Here is a 21,503-nt window from a genome sequence, read left to right on the forward strand (position 1 = left end):
GCACGGGCATACATCGATCTAAACCAATGAATAGAAGAGGAAAAAAATAACCTCAGTTAAGCGTTGTCTCTTCGATCACACGCTCACGGCCGTACTGTTGTGTGATGTGAAAAGCCTTTTCTTGTAGGCCCAAGGCATTTCAGGAGGATGATGGCCTTCAGCCGTCCAAATTTGGGCCTTCGGATGTCATTTGCCAGAGCATCGCCGATGATGGGCAGTTTTGCAACGGACTCTAGCCGTATTAGTATAGCTTCCAGCAACACCCAGCCTCTCAAAGAAGTGGAAGCAGTGCGCATGCTGTTCCCTGAAACCTGGCTCTGGAGCGATGTCTCTGTCGGGTACTGGACGCTCAGATTTTTTCCTGCAGTACTAAACTACTTTAATATTGGCTATCATAACACTGGATTATTTTCGTGGCTGTTGGTGCAAAAACTAAATGTTACTGTCGGTTTCCTTGTAAAGGTATGAATAAGTACAGGGTTTCTTCCCCAATGTTTATACGTTAACAAACAGTTATGAAAGTATATTCGATTAACGCCTTGAAGTATGTGCCGCATAACTGGTACTAAATGCGGTGGTTGGATAACCCCAGAACAGACAACACGCATTCACGTTCGTCAGTTTTAAACTTTTTCCAGCCATTTATGTGGATGGAGTGACCATGAATTTGAGTTTGTTTTTGTCCACACAATGCAAACTATGCATGGACAATTGTGGCTTGATTCCTCTCGGAATAAATACACAGTGAACAGTGATCAAATATATATCATTTTATAACATCTCCTCCAAGCCTCTGGCAAGCTACAGAAAATTAATGTAAACTACGTGCAAAAACATAAATTCTATCATTAAAAAAATGTAGCAAGTAACAAAACAATTAATCCGTCAGGAATTGCGATTCTCAGCTTGGAGCCAGACTGCCGTGATCATCATCTTCTATTCGAACGCCTTAAAGGCACAGTTCTTCACATGTAAACAATTCGATTCATCATCTCAGATCTGACCAGGCTTGTACATGGGACGAGGCCATCTCTCCACTAGGATACGTACTACAAATTAGCAGCGCTGGTGCTTTTTGTGCAGAGTGGGAATTGATGTTTTCAGGAATTCTGTTCTTTAAGAAAATTTGGGTAAAATGTATTCACCAACACATTTTCATTTTTCACAGGAAACTGTCAGTTGTGGTATGTGTCCAAGTGGAGGGATGGTCTTAACTCAAATCTTGTAAAAGCCTGAACAGTTGTGAGATGGCAGGCTGAATCGTGGGTGTTTTTTTTCGCGATGGACTGTGCCTTCAAACTCGAAGCCCATCTCTTGAGATGAACTGAACGGTGTGTGGGCGAAGTCGACTTTGTGAAGTGAAGTCTACTTCACGAAGCTCACCGCACGAAGCTTTGGCAGTGAATTTTGTTGGAAGTCTTTTCCACGTCAACTTTGGGCTAAATTTGGGAAGTCGACTTTGTGAAGTGAAGTATACTTCACGAAGCTCACTGCACGAAGCTTTGGCAGTGAATTTTGTTGGAAGTCTTTTCCACATCAACTTTGGGCTAAATTTGGGAAGTCGACTTTGCGAAGCTCGCTGCAAAGAAGTTTTGGTAGTGAATTTGTTTCGAAGTCTTTGCCAAGTGAACTTGGGGCTAAATTCGGGGAAGCCTTCAGTCCTCCAAATAGGTCCAAACAGATGACATGTGAAGCGTATTTTTCTTGTAGGCCGCCCTCGCCCACGACCATCCGGAGGATGGTTCAGAAGGCGAATGAAAAGCCGTCGGACATTCTTTGCCAAGGCATCACTGAGCGGAGTCGCTAGAGCAGGGCTCGCGGGGGTTCTCACTGATAGTCAGAACTCTGCCCAGCCCCTCAAAGAAGTACAAGCAGTACGCATGCTGTTCCCAGAAACCTGGCTCTGGAGTAATGTCTCTGTCGGGTACTGTCCACAAAGAGTGACTACTTTTTTTCTGCATTGGTCAAATACTCACTTTTTGGTATGGAAGAATTGCTAATAACACTGGGCTGTTTTGATTGGTAAGGCGCTTTGTTCAACATTTCACTTACTAATGGCTGTTTTTCTGCGATGGTCAATATTTCGCCATTGACTTTTGAACATAAATAACATTTCACTGGTGTGATCGCTTTGGTACTAATTCTAAACTTCTGGTTTTGGATTGTTGGCATGAATGCATGCAATTTTTATCATTCCCTGTTTTACACAACTAGTATGCACACGATTATCAGATGATGTTTCATTAACACGTGCAAATCATGGACTGCCAGACTAACGATTAATAAATTCCAAGGCAGGCTAAACGTGTTATAAACCCAGAAGTGTATGACATCTTTACTAGGTTTCCCTTTTTCCCGCTTGTCACACATTCTCCCCAAAATCTCTTCTGAAAAAGCAACACACATTCACACGCACGCATGCATACACACGGACATATACCCCCTCCCCCTCACACACATCATGTAAATGTATTCTAAGAAATGTCAGTTGTTGAATGTGCAAAACTGACTGTTCTTCTTAAATGCATGCACAGACCCTTGGCTCTTCCGTGCGGTAATGTTTTCTACCGCCCTCTCAACTCGACTGCCGACTCTCAAAGAAGTAGAGAGAGTTCGCTCTGATTTCCCTGAAACGTGGCTCTGGACAAACGCTTCTATAGGGAGCTACGATCACTATACACTTTTGTTTAAAACATTACGTTTTTCTGTTTCTTTTGGTTTTCATTGTTTTGGGGAGTTCAGTTGTTTAAAACAAAAAACAGAATTCGGTTTGGGGAGGTGTTTTTCTGTGTTTTTCCCCGGTTCCTTTGCATGCAGAATTCATCGTTTCTGTTGCCGTCTTGGCTTGGGATATTAAACATTTCTATCGCACAGAAGATCAGTTGGCAACATTGTGTGCTGTGAAAGACGTGCATCAGTAATGGGCAAGGTTCAGGTTTTGCAGACAATATCTTTTTAATATCCATACGAAGTTGAACATGCTATGTGATCTACCGTGGACAGGGTAATATTAAAGACGAAGAAATGCACAAAACCAACAAAGCAGTCATTACTTCTCATCTTCTCACGAGGACCTTACCGATACAAAAGAATGGCAAACAAGACCCAGGTCGTTGGCATCCAGAAACGCCTCCCGTCTCCCCCCCCTCCCCAGTCTCTCTCTGTCTGTCTATCGCTCTCTTTCTCTCTCTCTCTCTCTCTCTCTCTCTCTCTCTCTCTCTCTTCTCTCTCTCGCTCTCTCTATCTCTCTCTCTCTCTCTCTCTCTCTCTCTCTCTCCCCTCTCTCTCTCTCTCTATCTCTCTCTCTCTCTCTCTCTCTCTATCTATCTCTATCTCTCTATCTCTCTCTCTCTCTCTTCAGTCATGGCAATTCATGGCCAAGAAAGGACGCACAATTAGCTACATATAACGCGTATTATTATGCATAGTCTGTGTTCATTAAGCTTGATAAGTAGATGTAGCAAACATGCGTACTCAACAAACATGCTAAACTCAATTTTGTAGATCTGGTCTACTTCATGAAGGAAACAATGGCGGGAGCGGGGCATGGTGGAAATGAAATCCATAAAAATCCTGCCAATCAGTTGCAAGAGGTGGAGAGAATTCGTTCCAACTTTCCAGAGACATGGCTTTGGCAAAACGCTACCACTGGGTGACTGATGACAATAAATTAACTTAACTTTAAAGCAGGATGTAAAGTGTACTGCTCATGCGCTATTCAGTAGCTGCTGTCTTGCTTGCTTTTGTTTTTGTTTCTGTTTGTGCATTTACCCTTGTGTCTTCAAGAGTGCGACCGACATTTTTTATTGTTAATGCTGAATTTATATTCAGGTAACATGAAGGGGTTTAACAGAAATTGTGGGAGTAAAAGTCCCACCAGAATCAATGGGCTATATTAACGACGATGTTAAAAAGAGGGACCATTCAAATATAACGTACGGTACTTGCTGCCCTTCTTTCCCACACTCTCATCGACAGTTAAAATCGTTACTTCACAAGGGTGTATGCAAACACTTCCACTACTTGAACGAATACATTCTACATAATTCTTTATTCAGTTGATATATGTTGGGTGTCCGGTTAGTCTCTGAAAGTTTGTTCAAGAACAAGAAGAGAACAAGAACGAGACATGAACAAGAACAAGAATTTATTCCGCCATATAGCATTACAGCCAAAGGTATTTTTCCTGGCAGATGGCAGATCTCCGAAAATGCCCACCCCCTAAACAAAATATAAATAAACAAAAAGAGAAGAAGTAAGAAGGAACACAGAAAAGTGTTCCGCGTGAAGACACTCGGTATTCAGTGCGACCAGAGACTTCTACGAATAGATTCAGCGATAAGAAGTACAGTCAAAATTACACATCCACACCAAATCTTGATGTTCATATCTTGTCCTCTCCTCACTAACCGTCATAAGGCCAACCCCGGACACTGTTTCAAGGCTGAGCAATAACGGGCATTTTGTGTAAGTCACTTTATTTTAACACTAAGCTGGCCAAAAGCCCAAAGATGACGCCACGTTGACGAACTGAGTCGAGTTTAGAATTAAGGGTACACTCTCGAACCGCGGCTCTTGCATCCATGTTCCGGCCCATAACATTAGACAGCCAAGACAAGACAAGACAAGGCAATTATTGTTTTTTAAACCCTAGGATTACATGAATTTGAAAAAAGTTACAAAGTTAAAAAAAACCAAAGGATTACTGTACTCACCGATACAAAGACGACACAAGACGAAATGTTATAATGGGACACAATACTTCGTAATTAATAACCAGAAATAGGTCAAACTGGATTAATAACTAATTAATTATATTCACAAATGTGTTAACAGGACAGTTCAGGGATCGCGTTTACGCACGATTTTTGCGTATTTGACGCATTTTAAAAGTCGCTGACGCGTTTTTTTCGCCGCGCCGCGTAAGCCATACGCAAAAATATTGTAACTTTTTCTTGTCTTCACGCAGCGCTTTTGCTCTGATTTAATAATCACCCGATCCTGAAACTGACTATAGGGCTCGAGAAGTGACGACACACATGAAATCTGCGCGTCAAAACTAAAGTCCGTTTCTTTTTGCATCGAAGTATCGCAAACGAACGTAACGAGGGTATTACCAGATAATGTCTTGTCGGATAATGAAACAGACATTAGCTGCTCTCCCATCTCGCGCTTCCAAAAGGCGGAAAGTGTGTCTAGTGTTATTAGAGCGGGAAACAAACTCGCAAGGCCCGAAGGTTGGAGACAGCAGGGGTGTTATTCGACAGGCGTGCGCGGAGTTCGACAGGAAAACTCGCCGTATTTAGGTAAGGAGTGTCTTTAAGTCTTTCGTGCGTGTTTTGTTTGTGTCTGTACGTGTTTTCGTAGTACGCAAAAATATTGGTCCGTGACGCGTTTTTTTTCGTTTCGTTGCGTATGACTTACGCGTTTTTTAAAAAGCTAGCGCGATCCCTGACAGTTGTTGTTTTTTAAATAAAAGATGTACACAAATAATCAGAATTCTTTAATGTTATACTTAATACAGTATACCAAGTTCGATAACTTTTGCTTTTGTGAGAATTCAAATAAGTGTTAAAATTTGACTGCGTTTGAATTTCTCCGAAAATACACCTATAACAGCTTTTTCCTGAAATCACACTGAAGTATAATGAAACTCCTCTACGAGTTCTCCAGCCTTCATACACACCAGTGTTGTGTCTTAGATCCAGAACTTATCATGGACATGGCCTTCGGGGCCGGTATTCGCGGGCCCATGATGCCTATGATGCAACAGACGTCTGGATCACAGAGTGAACCTCTTCAGGAGGTAGAGAGAGTCCGCTCTGACTTTCCTGAGACCTGGCTGTGGACTAACACGACTGTTAGGTATAAGCCTGTCCTTAAGCCCGTCCTAAATTGAGCCCGAAGTCGACTTCTTGAAAACTTCGCGAAGTCTCTTTACAGAAAACTCAGTGCTAAAGCTTCATGCGGCCAGCTTTGCGAAGTATACTTCACGTAGTCGACTTCGCTCAGTTAAGGACATGCTTCAACTGGGCGAAATCGACTACGCGAAGTATACTTTGCGTAGATGGCCGCATGAAGCTTGTAGCACTGAGTTTTCGGTAAAGAGACTTCGCGAAGTTTTCAAGAAGTCGACTTCGGGCTTAATTGAGGACCACCTATATGGTGTACAGTACGTTAAAGTGTGTCACACATCCCAGTGTAGGGGATGTCGCTGTGGTTGTTGAACTTCACGTGCACCTTGTCTGCTAGTTCTGCAAGCCTCTGGGACGCTTTGCTAGTGTGGTATTGCGTTCGTCCTCTTTGGGTTTTCCCCCTTTTGAAGATGGTTATTTTTTTTTAGTTGATCTCTTTTTTCCCTGCACTTGACCTTTCCCTTTCTGCATTATATTTGAAATTATATCCTGTCTCCTTGCACCTCACATGTGTTTGACGTCGTATGTTCCTGTTGCCTGAAGAGAAAATATACACACCGGTTTAAGTAGACAGCGCATTAGTGTTATCGTGGCTAGAGTACACAATATCAGGGAAGGTGATTAATGAAACAATTCACATCTACTGCGGCCGGTTGCTCAAATTTTTTTGAGTTGCGCTATTGGGGTTCTCTCTCTCTTTCACTCTCTGTCTCTCTGTCTCTGTCTCTCTGTCTGTCTCTCTGTCTGTCTGTCTGTCTGTCTCTCTGTCTGTCTGTCTGTCTCTCTCTCTCTCTCTCTCTCTCTCTCTCTCTCTCTCTGTTGCGCTCTCTCTCTCTCTTTCTCCCTTCAGTCATGACATATTTTCCTCAACAAACGTGATCAAATTTGTAGAGCCAATCTTCATCATGAAGGCGGAGATGGCGATGGGAACGAATGTCGACAAATCTAACTCCGCCAACCAGTTGCAAGAGGTAGAGCGGGTCCGTTCACACTTCCCAGAGACCTGGCTTTGGCAAAACGCTACCACGGGGTGACTGACGATCAAGATCAGCCAGCTTTTGTACTGCTAATGCGCTATGCACTGTCTTTCTTGCTTGCTTGTTTTCTGTTTATGCATTTACCCTTTTGTCTTAAAGGCACCCCAACCCCTGAAAACCATCAGTTTCAGGCCCAAGACACCCCCCCCCCCCCCAGGCGTTTACATATATCACTAATATCCTTTCGTTTGAACACTTACCACAAAAGAATATCAGGGCTCCATTCTCTGGAAAGCGAGTATTAACCAAAGAATTTATTTTGCGTCGTCTGGATAGGTATTGTCTGGCCGAAGGGCAGGTGGGCGATATGTTTTTCTTTAATTAAACAAAATCAAAGCAACGTTTATACTATTTCTCAAAAAGAAAAGTTGTTCAAGACAATTAGTGCTATCTTGTGCTAAAATGGCATGTTTCAAGCTTTCTCGGTTTGAGACCTGTACACGTACATTTTCGTGCATGCAGTAATCCTCTGTGAAGGTTCGTTTAAGACGGCCGATATCCTCAAAATGCCAAAGAAACACGGACAAGTATGCTGCCAAAAGATACTCATCAGTGCGAGCAGACACCTCTTCGAGTGTACTTAGTGAGAAGAACTACAGTCAAAGTTCTGAATCGACATCTAATCTAACTTTTGATTCATGTAGAGCTGTAGCGGTATACCGAAAACCTGATTGAGCCGGCTTTATGACAAAACACCGTACCGGTCTTCTTCATGAATTCTTCATGCTTCAATTAAGGCTGAAGAATATATGCTTTATGTGTTAGTCACCTTATTTTTACACTAAGCTGGCTGCAATTCCGAAAATCACGCCTCGTTGTAGACAAACCTTTCAACAAAGCTGTGTCATGTCCTAGATACAGATCTTGTCTCGTGCATGGCCGTCGTGGCCGATATTCGGGAGCCATGTCGGCCCATGATGCAACAGACGCCTGGAGCGCAGAGTGGACCTCCTCAGGAGGTAGAGATAGTGCGCTCTGACTTTCCTGAGACCTGGCTGTGGACTAACACGACTGTTAGGTATATACGATGTAGTGTACATGGGATAAAGTGTGTCGCACATCCCAGTGCAGGGAATGTCGCTGTGGTTGTTGTACTTCACGTGCTCATTGTCGGTCTGCAAGCATCTGCATCGCTTAGGAAGTGTGCCATTGCATTTGTCCCTCTTTGTTTTTGTTTTCCTATTTTCTGACGCAGATTTTCAGTGTGAATCAGACAAGAGGAAAGAAATCTATAGGACTGTTCACTTTGAACTGCTTCTCTCGTTCGCTTGTTCAGACGTCCATTACTGCGGCGCGTACGAATGACACCGAATTCTTGAGGACCGCCAGGTCACCAAAACAGCTTCTCCTTCACGGAGAGACGTGGTCACTTTTGAACTGCCATTCCAAGTCATTGGAATGAGGCTGAATGTCAACAATAACCAAAGCCTTCCTTTAGCGAAAATAAGGCAGAGTTCGTAATGAGAAATTAACAAAAATGGTTTAAATTCTGTGCGCATGTTTGTATTTCCTCTGGCGTGTCGAACACATTTACAGTTAATTGATAAATCCACAGAAGGCTGCCCAATGTGCGAATTTCAAGCCTTTGTCGGAGGAGCGGGAGGAGGTGCGATGGGAGGGGTAGGCGGGGGAATACAACCCCCACCAGCTTTGCAGGAGGTGGAGCACGTGAGAACCGTGTTTCCTGAAACCTGGCTGTGGACAAACGCTTCTGTCAGGTGACACAGGAACCATGGGAGCGAAGAAAGCCAGTTCCGCTAAGCGCTAGATGTTATGCAGGTGTAGGTGCATTGAACAGTACGCTAGTTGAGCTAGTTTGTAGTTTGTGTGCGTGTCCATTCGTTGTTGGTTTGTGCGTGTGTGTTGCTTTTTGTCACTCGTTCTGTCTGTCTCTTTCTCTGTTTCGGTCCCTCTTTTCTCTGTTTCGGTCCCCCTGTCTCTTTCTGTCTCTCTGTCTCTGTCTGTCCCTCTGTCGCTTTCTGTCTGTCTGTCTGTCCGTCGGTCTGTCTGTCTGTCTGTCCGTCCGTCCGTCATTACTCTGCTTCCCCTTGGCAGGAAGAATTGTTATACCCTTGAAGCCATTAAACTCTTGAGCAAACATCTGTAGCGACACACTGTTACGTAGAGTGCTTTAAATTTAGCGGGAATGAAAAGAGTGATAGCTGTGAGGGTAAAGTCACCCTGGTCACACGCACGAGCGCCCTGTTCTCTCTGGCTCCAGAGACGTGAGAACGATGACTGCTGCATGATCTCATTTGGCTTTATCGTCATTATGGTCCGGCGTCATAGTGTAGTATGAACATGAGGGATTTTGGATTAAAAAAACGTTTGCATTTTATCTTCTTCGATTATTTTTCCTTTTTCTTGGTTTCTTTTTTTTCTTTTTACTTTTTTTAACAGCTTTCGTTGTTTTTGTTTTATGTTTATACCGTTGAAAAGGATTGGGCTATTTACACGAGAGAGAAGAAAGAGAATTTGGTGGAGTTTGTTGACCACTGTTCGTTGACTCCTGTTTCTCGTTTCCGCTTCCGGCCGTCTTCAGCGTGTTTGAGACTGAAGGGCAACCGCTTCTTGTTCTTTCAATATCGTGAAGTTTTGCATGAAGAATGGTTATGCCACTTCATGTAAATTACGAGAAAAGCTGTAATGCGGTACCCTCATCTGCTATGTAAAAGTGAACATCCCCTGTGCAACCCGTGGGTGTTTGTATTTTCCTCATGTCTTTTATCTCCAGGCTAGATCAAGCTGAAAGACGACGAGGGTATGGATTGGCTGCCGTCTACGTTTTCAACATTTGGTTCTGTTAACAAGTCTCGAGTAACCCAGTGAACCCCCCACCCTTGCCCTCCACTCCCCCCCACACACACACACACACGCACACACTCCCGCGACCCCCCCCCCCCCCCCGACCCCCTAACCGCCTCAACCTTTCACTGATGCATTTTTTCCCAGCAGAACAGTACCAGTACCGTGAAAGCGGAAGTTGGTGACATATCGTTCTTATATGTATGTGTGTGTGTGGTTGTGTGTGTGTGTGTGTGTGTGTGTGTGTGTGTGTGTGTGTGTGCCTGTGTGTGTGTGTGTATGTGTGTGTGTGTGTGTGTTATTGTTGTTGGGGCGTGTGTGTGTTGTTGTTATTTTTGTTGTTGTAGATGTTGAGTGTGTCTGTGTTTGTGTGTGTGTGTGTCTGTCTGTTTGTTTGTCTGTCTGTCTGTCTGTGCCACAGTCCGTCCGCCCGTCTGTATGTCTGGGACTGTCGATGTCTGTCAGTGCCGCTGTGTTTGTACCGTATATACATCTTATGACCTGTCATGTATTGTAATAGCCAACTCTGACCTTCATTTTCTCTCCGCAGTCCCGTGCCGTTTCTGCAGGTTCCCAATGGCATTGGCCAATGCCGGCTTTGGGGGCGGAGGTTTTGCAGCCAACAGATTCGCGTTCGCAGCTTCAGCCGGGGCTGCGTTCGGAGGGGGGTTCTCCTCTGGACCTTTGCAGGAAGTGGAGCGCGTGAGAACGGTGTTTCCTGAGACCTGGCTCTGGGCCAACGCCTCTGTCAGGTGACTGAGGGATTAAACAGCAAATTGCACGTGCGGCTATGCTCCAGTCGGAACTGTCTCGGAATTAGCTGGGGATTTTTTTTTCTCCCGTCTGTCGCTTTGTGCAGCTGAGGTTTCTGGTGCATGAACGCTGCGTCGATGAGGACGACTTTCGGGTTTTCTTTTTTTCTGGTTGCAGGGCTGAGTAATTCATTACTCTAGTTGATTTTATTTGATGTCATATATTATCTTATGGTTTTTGTACTAACTTTAGTTTCGCTTCCCAGCAGCATGGAGAGGTCTTCAGCTTGTGGTGGCAGCTCAATTTTTTCGTTAAACTGTTTAGAAATGTACTTTTATTTCAGTTGGAGTCGTGAACGCCGCCCATGTATATATGATTTTATTGATAACTAATCAATTATCCTAGATTGGTATGGGGGCATGTTATTTTGTTACAGCTTGACTATTATTTTGGCATAGCTTATTAATACTTAAGTTCTAAAAAAAAAAAGGGAACCTGGGTGTAAGCAGCCGTACAGTTTGGCACGAGCGACAGAACAAACCTTCTCTTGCTTGCTTGCACACCAGTGCGCATCTTGAATGAAAGCTACACATACGCTTTCGAGGAGAGTCACTTTTACGGTGAATGTCCCGGGCTGGTTTAGAGGATCGTGATGGCTTCAAGCATGTTTACACCCCCGGTATAGGGGTGTGTATAGGTTTCACTCGATGTGTTTGTTTGTTTGTTTGTTTGTGTGTTTGTTTGTTTGTTTGTTTGTGTGTTTGTTTGTGTTCGCAAGTAGATCTCAAGAATGAACGGACCGATCGTCACCAAACTTGGTGAACAGGTTCTATACATTCCTGAGACGGTCCTTACAAAAATTGGGACCAGTCAAACACACGGTTAGGGAGTTATTGGTGGATTTTGGTTTTTTGGGGGGATCAACTACGCATAACTCTTCCTTATCTTCTCCATGTTTTCAGCGTTTACCTCCCTTCCTTCGTATGGTGCACTGTAGTATGAGGGGCATCTTCGGATATTCCCGGCGTTCTGTTACTATTTTTAGAAGGTCACCGCAGTGTCCAGAACGTAAATTGGACCCGTAAATTATCCTCACTGTAAAAGTGCAAAGGTCGAATCAATTTATAGCCACGCGAAAAATACACTCTCATCTATCTCTATATATTTATACAATAGATATAGATATATATATACGGCTTCTCTGTGTGTGTGTGTGTTTGAGTGTGTCTGTAGAAAACACCTGTGTATTGCACAGTTCTGTTTGTGATGTGGTACCTAGGGCGTCGTCGACAAGTATGGGACTCGACATGATATGATCAGGAATGGCATTATGGCCCCTGAATCATGTTCGTGCTGTTCCCATTCCATGAGTCTGGAAGGGACCTAAGCTTGACGGGTCCATGGTTCGAAGCCGGCGTACAGTGCGCCACTCAAGCCGGGTATTCGGCTCTACTTGCTACCCGGCGAAGCGGCAGATACACCCCGGACAAAATCTGGTCGATGAGATATTTCAATACCTGCTCTCAGCGCGCAGCGCAAACCGATTTTGGTTTTTTTTCTTCTTCGGGATCTTTTGTTTTCTGTATGCGGTCAGTAGGTGTTACAGAAAGAGTTATATTGATTTGTCTTTTTCTCCGCCTGTCTCTTTGTCCACTCAATCAACTTATTTTAACCACACTTGTTAGCAGTGCCTTCTCAGTTGGTGGCAGTGAGAATGGTAAGGACGGGGGTGTTTTTCCTACCTCGGAGGAATTTCTTGTTTTAATTTTTTTTACTTTCTTTCTTCAAAAACTGTAAGCCTCTGTAGTCTTTTTTTTTGGTAAGGGTGTTTTTGTTCTAATAAAGGTTTTGTAGTCTCTTTGGTAGAGAACTAATAGATTCTGTAGTACTTTTTTTAAGGGTGTTTTTGTTCTAATTAAGGTTTTGTAGTCTCTTTGGTAGAGAACTAATGGATTCTATGGTCTTTTTTTCTCCAGACTTTGTTGGTTCTGTAATCGCTTTCTTCTAGAACGTTTCGGTGTGTGGTCTTTTTTTCAAAAAGAAAAGTTTCGTAGTCTATTTCTTCAAGAACTATAAGTTCTGCAGTCTCTTTTTTCAAGACTTGTAATCGCTTTCTTCTAAAAATGTTTGGGTTGTGTTGTCGGGGTTTTTAAAAGAACATTTAGGTTTCGTAGTCTCTTTCTTCAAACATAATGAGGTCTGCAGTCTCTTCCTTCAAGACTTCTTTTTGGCTATGAAGTCTCTCTCGCAGGTGGGTGTCCGATGTGCGATGGACTGGCCTTCCCAGAAATGGCAATGGGTGGTGGGATGGGAGGAGGGATAGCGGAGGGGGGACAGCCTCCTCCCAACGGCGGCATTCAGGAGGTCGAGCACGTGCGCTCCGCTTTCCCTGAGACCTGGTTGTGGTCCAACACCACCGTCAGGTGACAAGGACACACATACACTGCAAACACAAGTGTTCCACTTTTGAACACACTTCTGCAACAAGGTTTGAACACTTTGTGACATAGTACATACAGGGCTGGCCAAATCGTCCGCCCGATCGCCAGGGGCGAGTCAAAAATCTGCCGGGCTGGTAGAAACCGCCTGACAACTCGCCCGGCTGGCCGGCGAATATTCTGGTAAAATGTAACATTTTTGGTTGTATTATCGAGTTTTAAAGGCATATTAGCACTGCAGATGCAGCAATTGTGGTTTGTTCCGGGCCAGCAACATTTCTGGCGGGCTAGTAACTTTCTTGAAGTTACTCGCCTGGTTGGCGAGTTAAAATATTGAGATTTGGCCATCCCTGACATAGTTCTACTCGAACAGTTGCATACATAGTGTTCAAAGAAACACTTGTGAACTCTTTGTGTTTATAATGTGTGCCTCTCTTGCTAGTAGAAGTATGTAATATTTCCCAAAGGGTTCAAAACTTGTTATAGAAATATGTTCACAGTGGAACACTTCTGTTTTCAGTGGTGTAGCTGCTTGTTGGCAAAGAGTTGTTTTTTTTAATGCTGAATTCCCTATACCCTGCTTCATTGCTTGTTTACTTAGATGCTTTTGGACAGTTGCTCTCCTTCTTCTTCTTCTTGATCTTCGTCTTCTGCGTTCGTGGGACGTAACTCCCCCGTGCACTCGTTTTATTTGTGCACGAATTGGCTTCAACGTGTATGACCGTCCACCAAACACCACCCCCCCCCCCCCCCCCCCGTCGTCCTCCCCCCCTTCCCCAAACATTTAAGCAATTGGACAGTCATACACCGATTTTATAGGCGAGGCGGAGTGGGGATGCAGTCTCTCTCGCAGGTGGGTGTCCGATGTGCGATGGACTGGCCTTCCCAGAAATGGCTATGGGTGGTGGGGTGGGATCAGGGGCGAGTGGTGTGTGTGTGTGTGTGTGTGTGTGTGTGTGAGAGCGGGGGGTGTTGCAGTTTATGATCATTGCGGAGTTTTTTTTTAGCTGCAAGCTTACATGAATATTCTTGTTTTCGTGTAAGTCTTTTTAATGTTGTGACGAAGATCTGCCAGTCACGGAGCGGTAACTTGGGATGCCTTGACATTTGCGATGCATTGGTTACCAAATGCCGTTTCTTTTTTTCGCCGTTTGCGTTTTGTACGTTAACATTAAGAATCATATCACCGCAATATACACGAACGCACGTACGCACGTATGCACTCCCGCGCACACTTACACACACGCACACATTCACACACACACACACACACACACACACACACACGCGCGCACACGCACGCACTCACGCATGCACACACACACACATACGCACACATGCAGTTGCACACATGCACACTCACACACACACACACACACACACGCACGCACACACACGCACACACACACACGGACGCACACACACACACACACACACACACACACACACACACACACACGTACATAGTCCATCAAAGACTTTTCTGGGGCTGATTTTCGCACGATTACGATATATTGGATAGATAGATTCAATATAAAAGCGTGGCCAGATCTGGGATTGTGAGTTAAACAGACAGGGCTGTGCCTTTGTCAACGGTTTTCACCATCGCAAGAAACACTAATTTTATGTCACAGGCGATTGTCCTAATTGTTGGATGATCCCAATGGTCCATAATGCTGGAGGTGGGATAGCAGGAGGACTGGACGGTGGCGCAGGGGGAATGCAACCCTTAAAGGAGGTGGAGCACGTGCGAAGCGTGTTTCCTGAAACTTGGCTGTGGATCAACGTCTCTGTCAGGTGACCGAGGAACACACGGCGTCCTCTTCGCTTGCACTCTGGACCTGTCGGCTTGTCGTTGGCTAGTGATACAGCTTCCACTGTAGATGCATGTTTAACGCACTATAATGATACATGTACATGTAATAATGAAGACGGGCTTTCCCCTTCTCCTCTTCTCTTTGCTGTCTCGATGGATACGTTGTAGTTGAATTCGTGCGCATGTTTCACATCTTTATCTAGGTTTCTTTAGCGCTAAGTGGCCAAATCATCACCAGCGTTCCTTTTCTTTAGATCTTTGTTGTCTTGGTATATACCTTGACCCAGCGGGTCGTGTTCGTAGCTTGTTTGAGGTTTCTTCAGCGGACGACTGAATACGACTTGAAAGTCTTACACGTTTCCTTACTCTTCCTTATCGTTAGTTTGATCCCGTAGTAAGTTGGAGACAGTTTCCAAGTTATTTCATACTGTAAGGTTTGACCCCGTGCTTAGTTTCATATTTCATCATTCCTGGGCAAAATCAGGACAAAACAAAACATTCACAAGAGCCTTGACCTAACGGCCTTTACAGTAGACAAACAAGGTGCATAAACAGAAACAATAAAGAAATGATGATGTGACGTATCTAAGAATGTCACCAAGACGGTCGTAACAATGACCTTAGTTTTAAGAATTACCGTTTCGCGGCGGTTTCATTCTCAATCTGACTACAGGTTTATTAAATCCGAAACCACAGAAGGAAGCTGACAAGGATACAACAGGGAACGCAGTGATGTCAAGAACAGTTTTCACTACTGCAAGAAACATTAATTTTATGTCACAGTTGATTGTCCGATGTGCGGGATGATACCAATGGCCGGGATGGCGGGAGGAGGAATGGGGAGCGGGTCAGGGGGGATGCAACCAGGTGCTGGTTTGAAGGAGGTGGAGCACGTGAGAAGCGTGTTTCCCGAAACCTGGCTGTGGACCAACGTCTCTGTCAGGTGTTGGAGGGACACACGGCGTCCTCTACGCTTACACTCTGGACTTTTCCCGCTTGTCGTTGGCTAGTGATACAGCTTCGTCTGTAGCTGCATGTTTAGCGCACTATAATGATATCGATAATAATGAAGACTGGCTTTCCTCTTTTCTTCTTTTCTTTCTTGTCTCTATTGATGCCTTAAATACGTGCTAAGTTTGTGTATGTTGCTCGAGGTTTATCCAGCGTTATGCGGGCAAATCATCGTCAGCGTTTCTCTTCTATTTGTTGTCTTGATTGATACCTTGACTACTGGGGTGGCGCTCATAGTTTGCTCGAGTTTTCTCCAACGCAAAGCGGCTCTGATCATCCTCAGCATCACAGGGAGTTTTTTGTATGCGTGTCTTCATCTGACCCCTTTCGGCCAAGCTTGCTTCGAGAAACTTGACTGTCACAAAGTCCGGGTCTTCACCAGAAAATTAAGAAATATATTTAACTTTATGTTACTTCTTGGACCCATATGTTTTGAACATCTCGGAAATGTTCGGCAGAGGGCTGTCGCTTGTGCATGTTTCACGGGCCGATGCCAGCCCTGGGCGGTGGGATGGGAGGCGGAATGGTGGTGAAAGGGCCGCAACCTCCTCATGCCCCTCTCAACGGCGACCTGCAGGAGGTCGAGCACGTGCGCTCTGTCTTCCCTGAGACCTGGTTGTGGTCCAACGCCACCGTCAGGTGATTCTCCGTCACCAGCTGTGTCTTGGCTTATTGCCCTTGGCATTTGTTGAATGACGGCCCTCTTATATCGCATTTTTGTAGCTTGTCAGCTTGCCACCTTCCCAAGCAGTGGTGTGGTTATTGGTATATGATCGTCAGCTCTAGGGAACATTGCTTTGGCCGCAACATTGTATTCCGCCATTAGCTTCCGAATCTCAGAAACTATGTTCACATGCAGCCTTTTGCAGCTTTAATTTCAACGTGTTCTTGGACCTCTTTCTTGTCATAACAGCTTCTGAACCGTGCTTTATATGTAACTTGGGTGTTACTGCCCTTTACACTCTGCTGTGCTTGAAGCTTGTCTGTAATGCAATGGTTTCGTCACAGGAGTTTGGTTCAACAAAGTCAAAGGTCCGAATGTTGCTGTCTTTGCAGTTTCTTTATACAATGGGTCAGAAGTGTGTCTACCCAGTTCATTCTAGCATTTAGCAGCTTTTGTTTTTTGGGGGGTAGCGAGTTTTGATGAACATTTTCTCCTCATCTCATGCCTGCTTCTCCTTCCACTCTTTGTCCATTTTCTCTGATTTTGTCCTTGTCCTGGAAGTTTCTATATCTGGAACGTTTTCAGTGGAGCTTGGTAAGAACCCTCTCACTCAGAGCACCTGACGTATTAAACTTCACATTTGAAGACGCTGCAAAGCTTCATGGTGAAACGAAGGCAGTCTCTTGCCTTATATGGACATATGCCTGCGTGCAACTGATCTTGCGTTCAAAGTTCATCAACGTGGCTTTAGCGAAGAAGAAGAATGGGGCGTGAAATAAGAATTCCCGAGAAGTTAACAAAAAATCCGAATACGGTAGACTGCATGATAACGTCCCAAAATCAAGACCAAAACAAACAAACACACACACAAACAAACAAACTCATACACAAACAAACAAACAAACACAACGAAAGGTTTGATTTACAAAGGTTTTAGTTATCAACAAAACGGAACATCCCTTAGTACGTCGACCTAATGGTCTGTGCTGTGACGGACAAACACATAATAATGAGACAACCCAAAGAAAAAGAACTTAGCTCACTAATGCATTGACCCCTCGTTATCAAGACTCCTACGAGTAAAACCTTTATTGAGCCAATCAAAAGAGTTGGCAGTCTCTCTGTTTGTAGATGTGTTGGGGCAAGTCACGTGACCAATCCTTTTCTCTGCACATAGACGTACCCATACGGCACGGTTTCTTGCATGGCGGCTTTAACCCCTTCGCCACTCACCTCCACTTCGTGAATTCTGCACAAGTACATCATACGCCACAGCCTCCGACTCACTCTCAGACTCACTCTCAGACTGACCAGGATTTACAGGAGGTTGAACACGTGCGCAACGTCTTTCCCGAGACCTGGCTGTGGACTAACGCTTCGGTCAAGTAGGATATTGGAAAATATAGTTCAGCTTTTGCTTTTCTTAGGAACCTGGCTATGAGACAAAATCGTCTGCTTTGCTTTGCCGGAACAGGAACAAGAGACTGCAGGCGAGAAGAACAAGAACAAAATGTATGAACATGTATTCACCTGTATGAACATGTATTCACCTGAACAATAAACAATAAACAAAGTACGTTTTCATTGTTATCTTGGTTTTGCTTTGCTAGTAAGATGTCATTGTGCAGCCTAGCTGAAGGTTCAGGGCGCGTACGCTGTGTAGACTCTGTGTAGAGCAGCTGATACAGAAACATGGATTCATAGACCGGCTCCCGTTCCGTTGTTACGGACTTGTGTTTTGAAGAGATTGAATGACATGGATAAATGTTCATTCTCCCACAGACCCAATCTTCTTCCATAGTTTCCATATTATGGGTACCTACAACATTCACAACAATCATCACGGAGGGCAGCCTCAGATAAACCAAGGTTTACACGAGGTTGAACACGTGCGAAGCGTCTTTCCTGAGACCTGGCTGTGGACGAACGCTTCCGTCAAGTATGAGACAGAGGCGTTTGCATTGCTTTGTGTATAAAACGCTTTTATGCAGCCTTGCTGGAGCATCATGGACACTTAGCCTTCGACAGTGCGGAGATTTGCTGCACTCTCTGTGAAAGGAATAAGCAGAAAAGCTGACAGGGAAACGGGGATTTATAGGCCGGCTCCCGTTCCGTTGTAAAAGGATTTGCGTGTCACAAAGGAATTCAATCGAGAATGAATGACATAAACAAGTTTTCTTCCTCTGACAGACCCACCCCGCTTTCATGGTGGTTTCCTCATGGGCAATATTATGCACGCAATCAAGCCTCTATCACCACACGGAACGCAGCCACAGACAGGACAGCCTTTACAGGAGGTTGAACACGTGCGAGACGTCTTTCCCGAGACATGGCTGTGGACTAACGCATCCGTCAAGTATGAGACAACATCGTCTGCTTTGCTTTGCGTGTATACCGTTTTTATGCAGCCTACTAGCTGGAGCATCGTTGGCGCTTATTAGGCTTTGGCCATGCGCAGACATGACGCATTCACTTTGAAAGGATGCGGTAGAACAACTGACATTGAACCATTGATATATATAGACCGGCTCCCGTTGTAAAGGACTTGCGTTTCACACGGGACACAAATCAATAATGAATGACATAAACAAGTTTTCTTCCTCTTACAGACCCACCACGCTTTCATGGTGGTTTCTTCATGGGCAGCATCAATTTGGAACACATAATCCACACCCAGCCAACACACGGAACGCAGCCTTTACAGGAGGTTGAACACGTGCGCAGCGTTTTTCCCGAGACCTGGCTGTGGTCTAACGTTTCTGTCAAGTACGATATTTGGCAGTAGTTCAGCATCTGCTTGGCCTAGGAACCTCTGTTTAAACGTGATAAATCAGTGACTGATGAAAGTCAAGTACGATATTTGGCAGTAGTTTAGCATCTGCTTGGACTAGGAACCTCTGTTTAAACGTGATAAATATGTGACTGATGAGAGTCAAGTATGATGTTTGGCAGTAGTTCAGCTTCTGCTTTTTTTGGGAATCTCGGTTTAAACGAGATGAAATAGGTGACAGATGAGAGCCAAGTACTATGTTTAGATTAAGTAGTTCAGCTTTTCCTTTTCATCGGAACCTCGGTTTAAACGAGATGAAATAGGTGACAGATGAGAGCCAAGTACTATGTTTAGATTAAGTAGTTCAGCTTTTCCTTTTCATCGGAACCTCGGTTTAAACGAGATGAAATAGGTGACAGATGAGAGCCAAGTACTATGTTTAGATTAAGTAGTTCAGCTTTTCCTTTTCATCGGAACCTCGGTTTAAACGAGATGAAATAGGTTGCAGATGAGAGCCAAGTACTATGTTTAGATTAAGTAGTTCAGCTTTTCCTTTTCATCGGAACCTCGGTTGCAACGAGATGAAATAGGTTGCAGATGAGGGTAGGCCAGCGGTAAGGGAAACATCTGTAGTGCAATATGGTAGTGTTCCGATATCTTCTCCTTGAGGAAGCCTTCTGTCTGCCTTGTATGAAATGGCATAACATCTCTAGTATCATAAGCGTTACAATAATAATTAAGTACAGTATTTAAAGAAAGACAACTTTACTGACAAGGTTTCACCTGAAAGATGCTGGCAGAAATGCATTAGCTGCAACAAGTATGCAGGCTTAATGAGATTTGTTTTTATTCGTATGCTTCTGCGCTTGCTCGACTTTCTGCGGTTGTTGATGTGCGTGGTCAATCCGAATATTAGTCGTCATTCGTTTAGGGTTCATAACATTCCTGTACGCTTCATCGAATGGTTCCCTGGAATCGGTGGTGACATTCGATCTTAATTCTTTTAAAAGCTATATCAGATTGTCAACTTAGAATCGTCGGTCTTCGGCATAATCAGATAGTGGCTGTCTTGTGTTGTTTCTTGCCTTTCAATAAGAACAGTAAGTCAAAGTCGTGGTCTGATCGTTCTTACCACACAGGCTGGAACTCGGACATAATCAGATAGTAGCTGTCTTGTGTTGTTTCTTGCCTTTCAATGAGAACAGTAAGTCAAAGTCGTGGTCTGATCGTTCTTACCATACAGGCTGGAACTCGAACATAAAGTGTGAGAGGCATGCGTGAAATCTTACTCTCGGGTCGCGCTGACTTCGGGCTGATTCCACTCAATTGCCTGCTTTGCACTGCAATATGGAGAAGATGCGAATGACACCACAGTAGTTACTCACAGTTTTTCAATGACCGTGACCCGGTTTCTAAAAAAAAATAAAAAAAATAAAAAAAAGAATAACAACACACACATTCAAAAAGAAAAAAAAAAGAGAGAAACGGTAGGGAATGAAACAAATTGAGGTTGTTGTTCTTTAGAACAGTGATCTTACAAACAAGCCCTCGCAATAGACATCCGAAAGTTAAACGTACCACACGTGTATACTTACTAAAAGAGACACAAAGACAAATGGACGACAATGGAAAATGACGCAAACGGTGATGGTTGTTCTTCGCTACAGTGATCTTGCCCGAGCTTAATTTCTCACCACGGCTTTCTCATGGGCGGCATTGGACACCTGCCTGGGGTGCATGTTTCTTCTGCTGTGAGCGGTGGGGGTCACGTGCCTCCTCCCAATCAGCCGCAACAGCCAGCGCAAGAATTGCAGTAGGTTGAACACGTGCGCAACGTCTTTCCTGAGACCTGGCTGTGGACTAACGCTTCTGTCGAGTACGAGCTCCTCTCCGGATCTAGGTTCCTCTCTCAAGGCCCACTCCGCCTCGTGAAAACTGTTCGCTTTACTATCTCAGATACGGTCAGGCTTTAACGTGGAATAAGACCATCCCTCCACTTGGTCACATACCAAAAACAAACACCTGACTGCTTGCTATGGTGAGTTGGAATTTGTTGATGAATTAATTGCCAAAAGAGACATCAGTGCCCGTCGCTTTTACGAAATTAATTATTTGAAAAAATGCCACTGTGCACATAGAGCACCCAGGCTGTTCATGTTTGGTGTGTGACCAAATGGAGGGATAGTCTTATCCCATGTTTAAGCCTGACCAAATCTGAGACGGAGAGGAGAACTGTTTCAACGAGGCGAAGTGGGCCTTTAACTATCACTTTGGCTGTGTCGTTTGAAGGGTTT

The 21,503-nt window shown here is 44.4% G+C and overlaps 1 protein-coding gene across 1 annotated transcript in view; it reads left to right on the plus strand.

Annotated features, from left to right (window-relative positions):
• The window catches only part of LOC138968796 (CD109 antigen-like), a gene marked incomplete in the record, with an annotated part of 51,623 nt that overhangs the window by 12,912 nt on the left and 17,208 nt on the right, over nt 1–21,503 (plus strand). Inside the window, 1 exon segment of the mRNA XM_070341440.1 lies at nt 1,711–1,924. Within this exon segment, the coding sequence (XP_070197541.1) occupies nt 1,711–1,924 (214 nt within the window).

The sequence above is a fragment of the Littorina saxatilis genome, linkage group LG6, assembly GCF_037325665.1.
Source record: "Littorina saxatilis isolate snail1 linkage group LG6, US_GU_Lsax_2.0, whole genome shotgun sequence".
Taxonomy (NCBI): Eukaryota; Metazoa; Mollusca; class Gastropoda; order Littorinimorpha; family Littorinidae; genus Littorina; species Littorina saxatilis.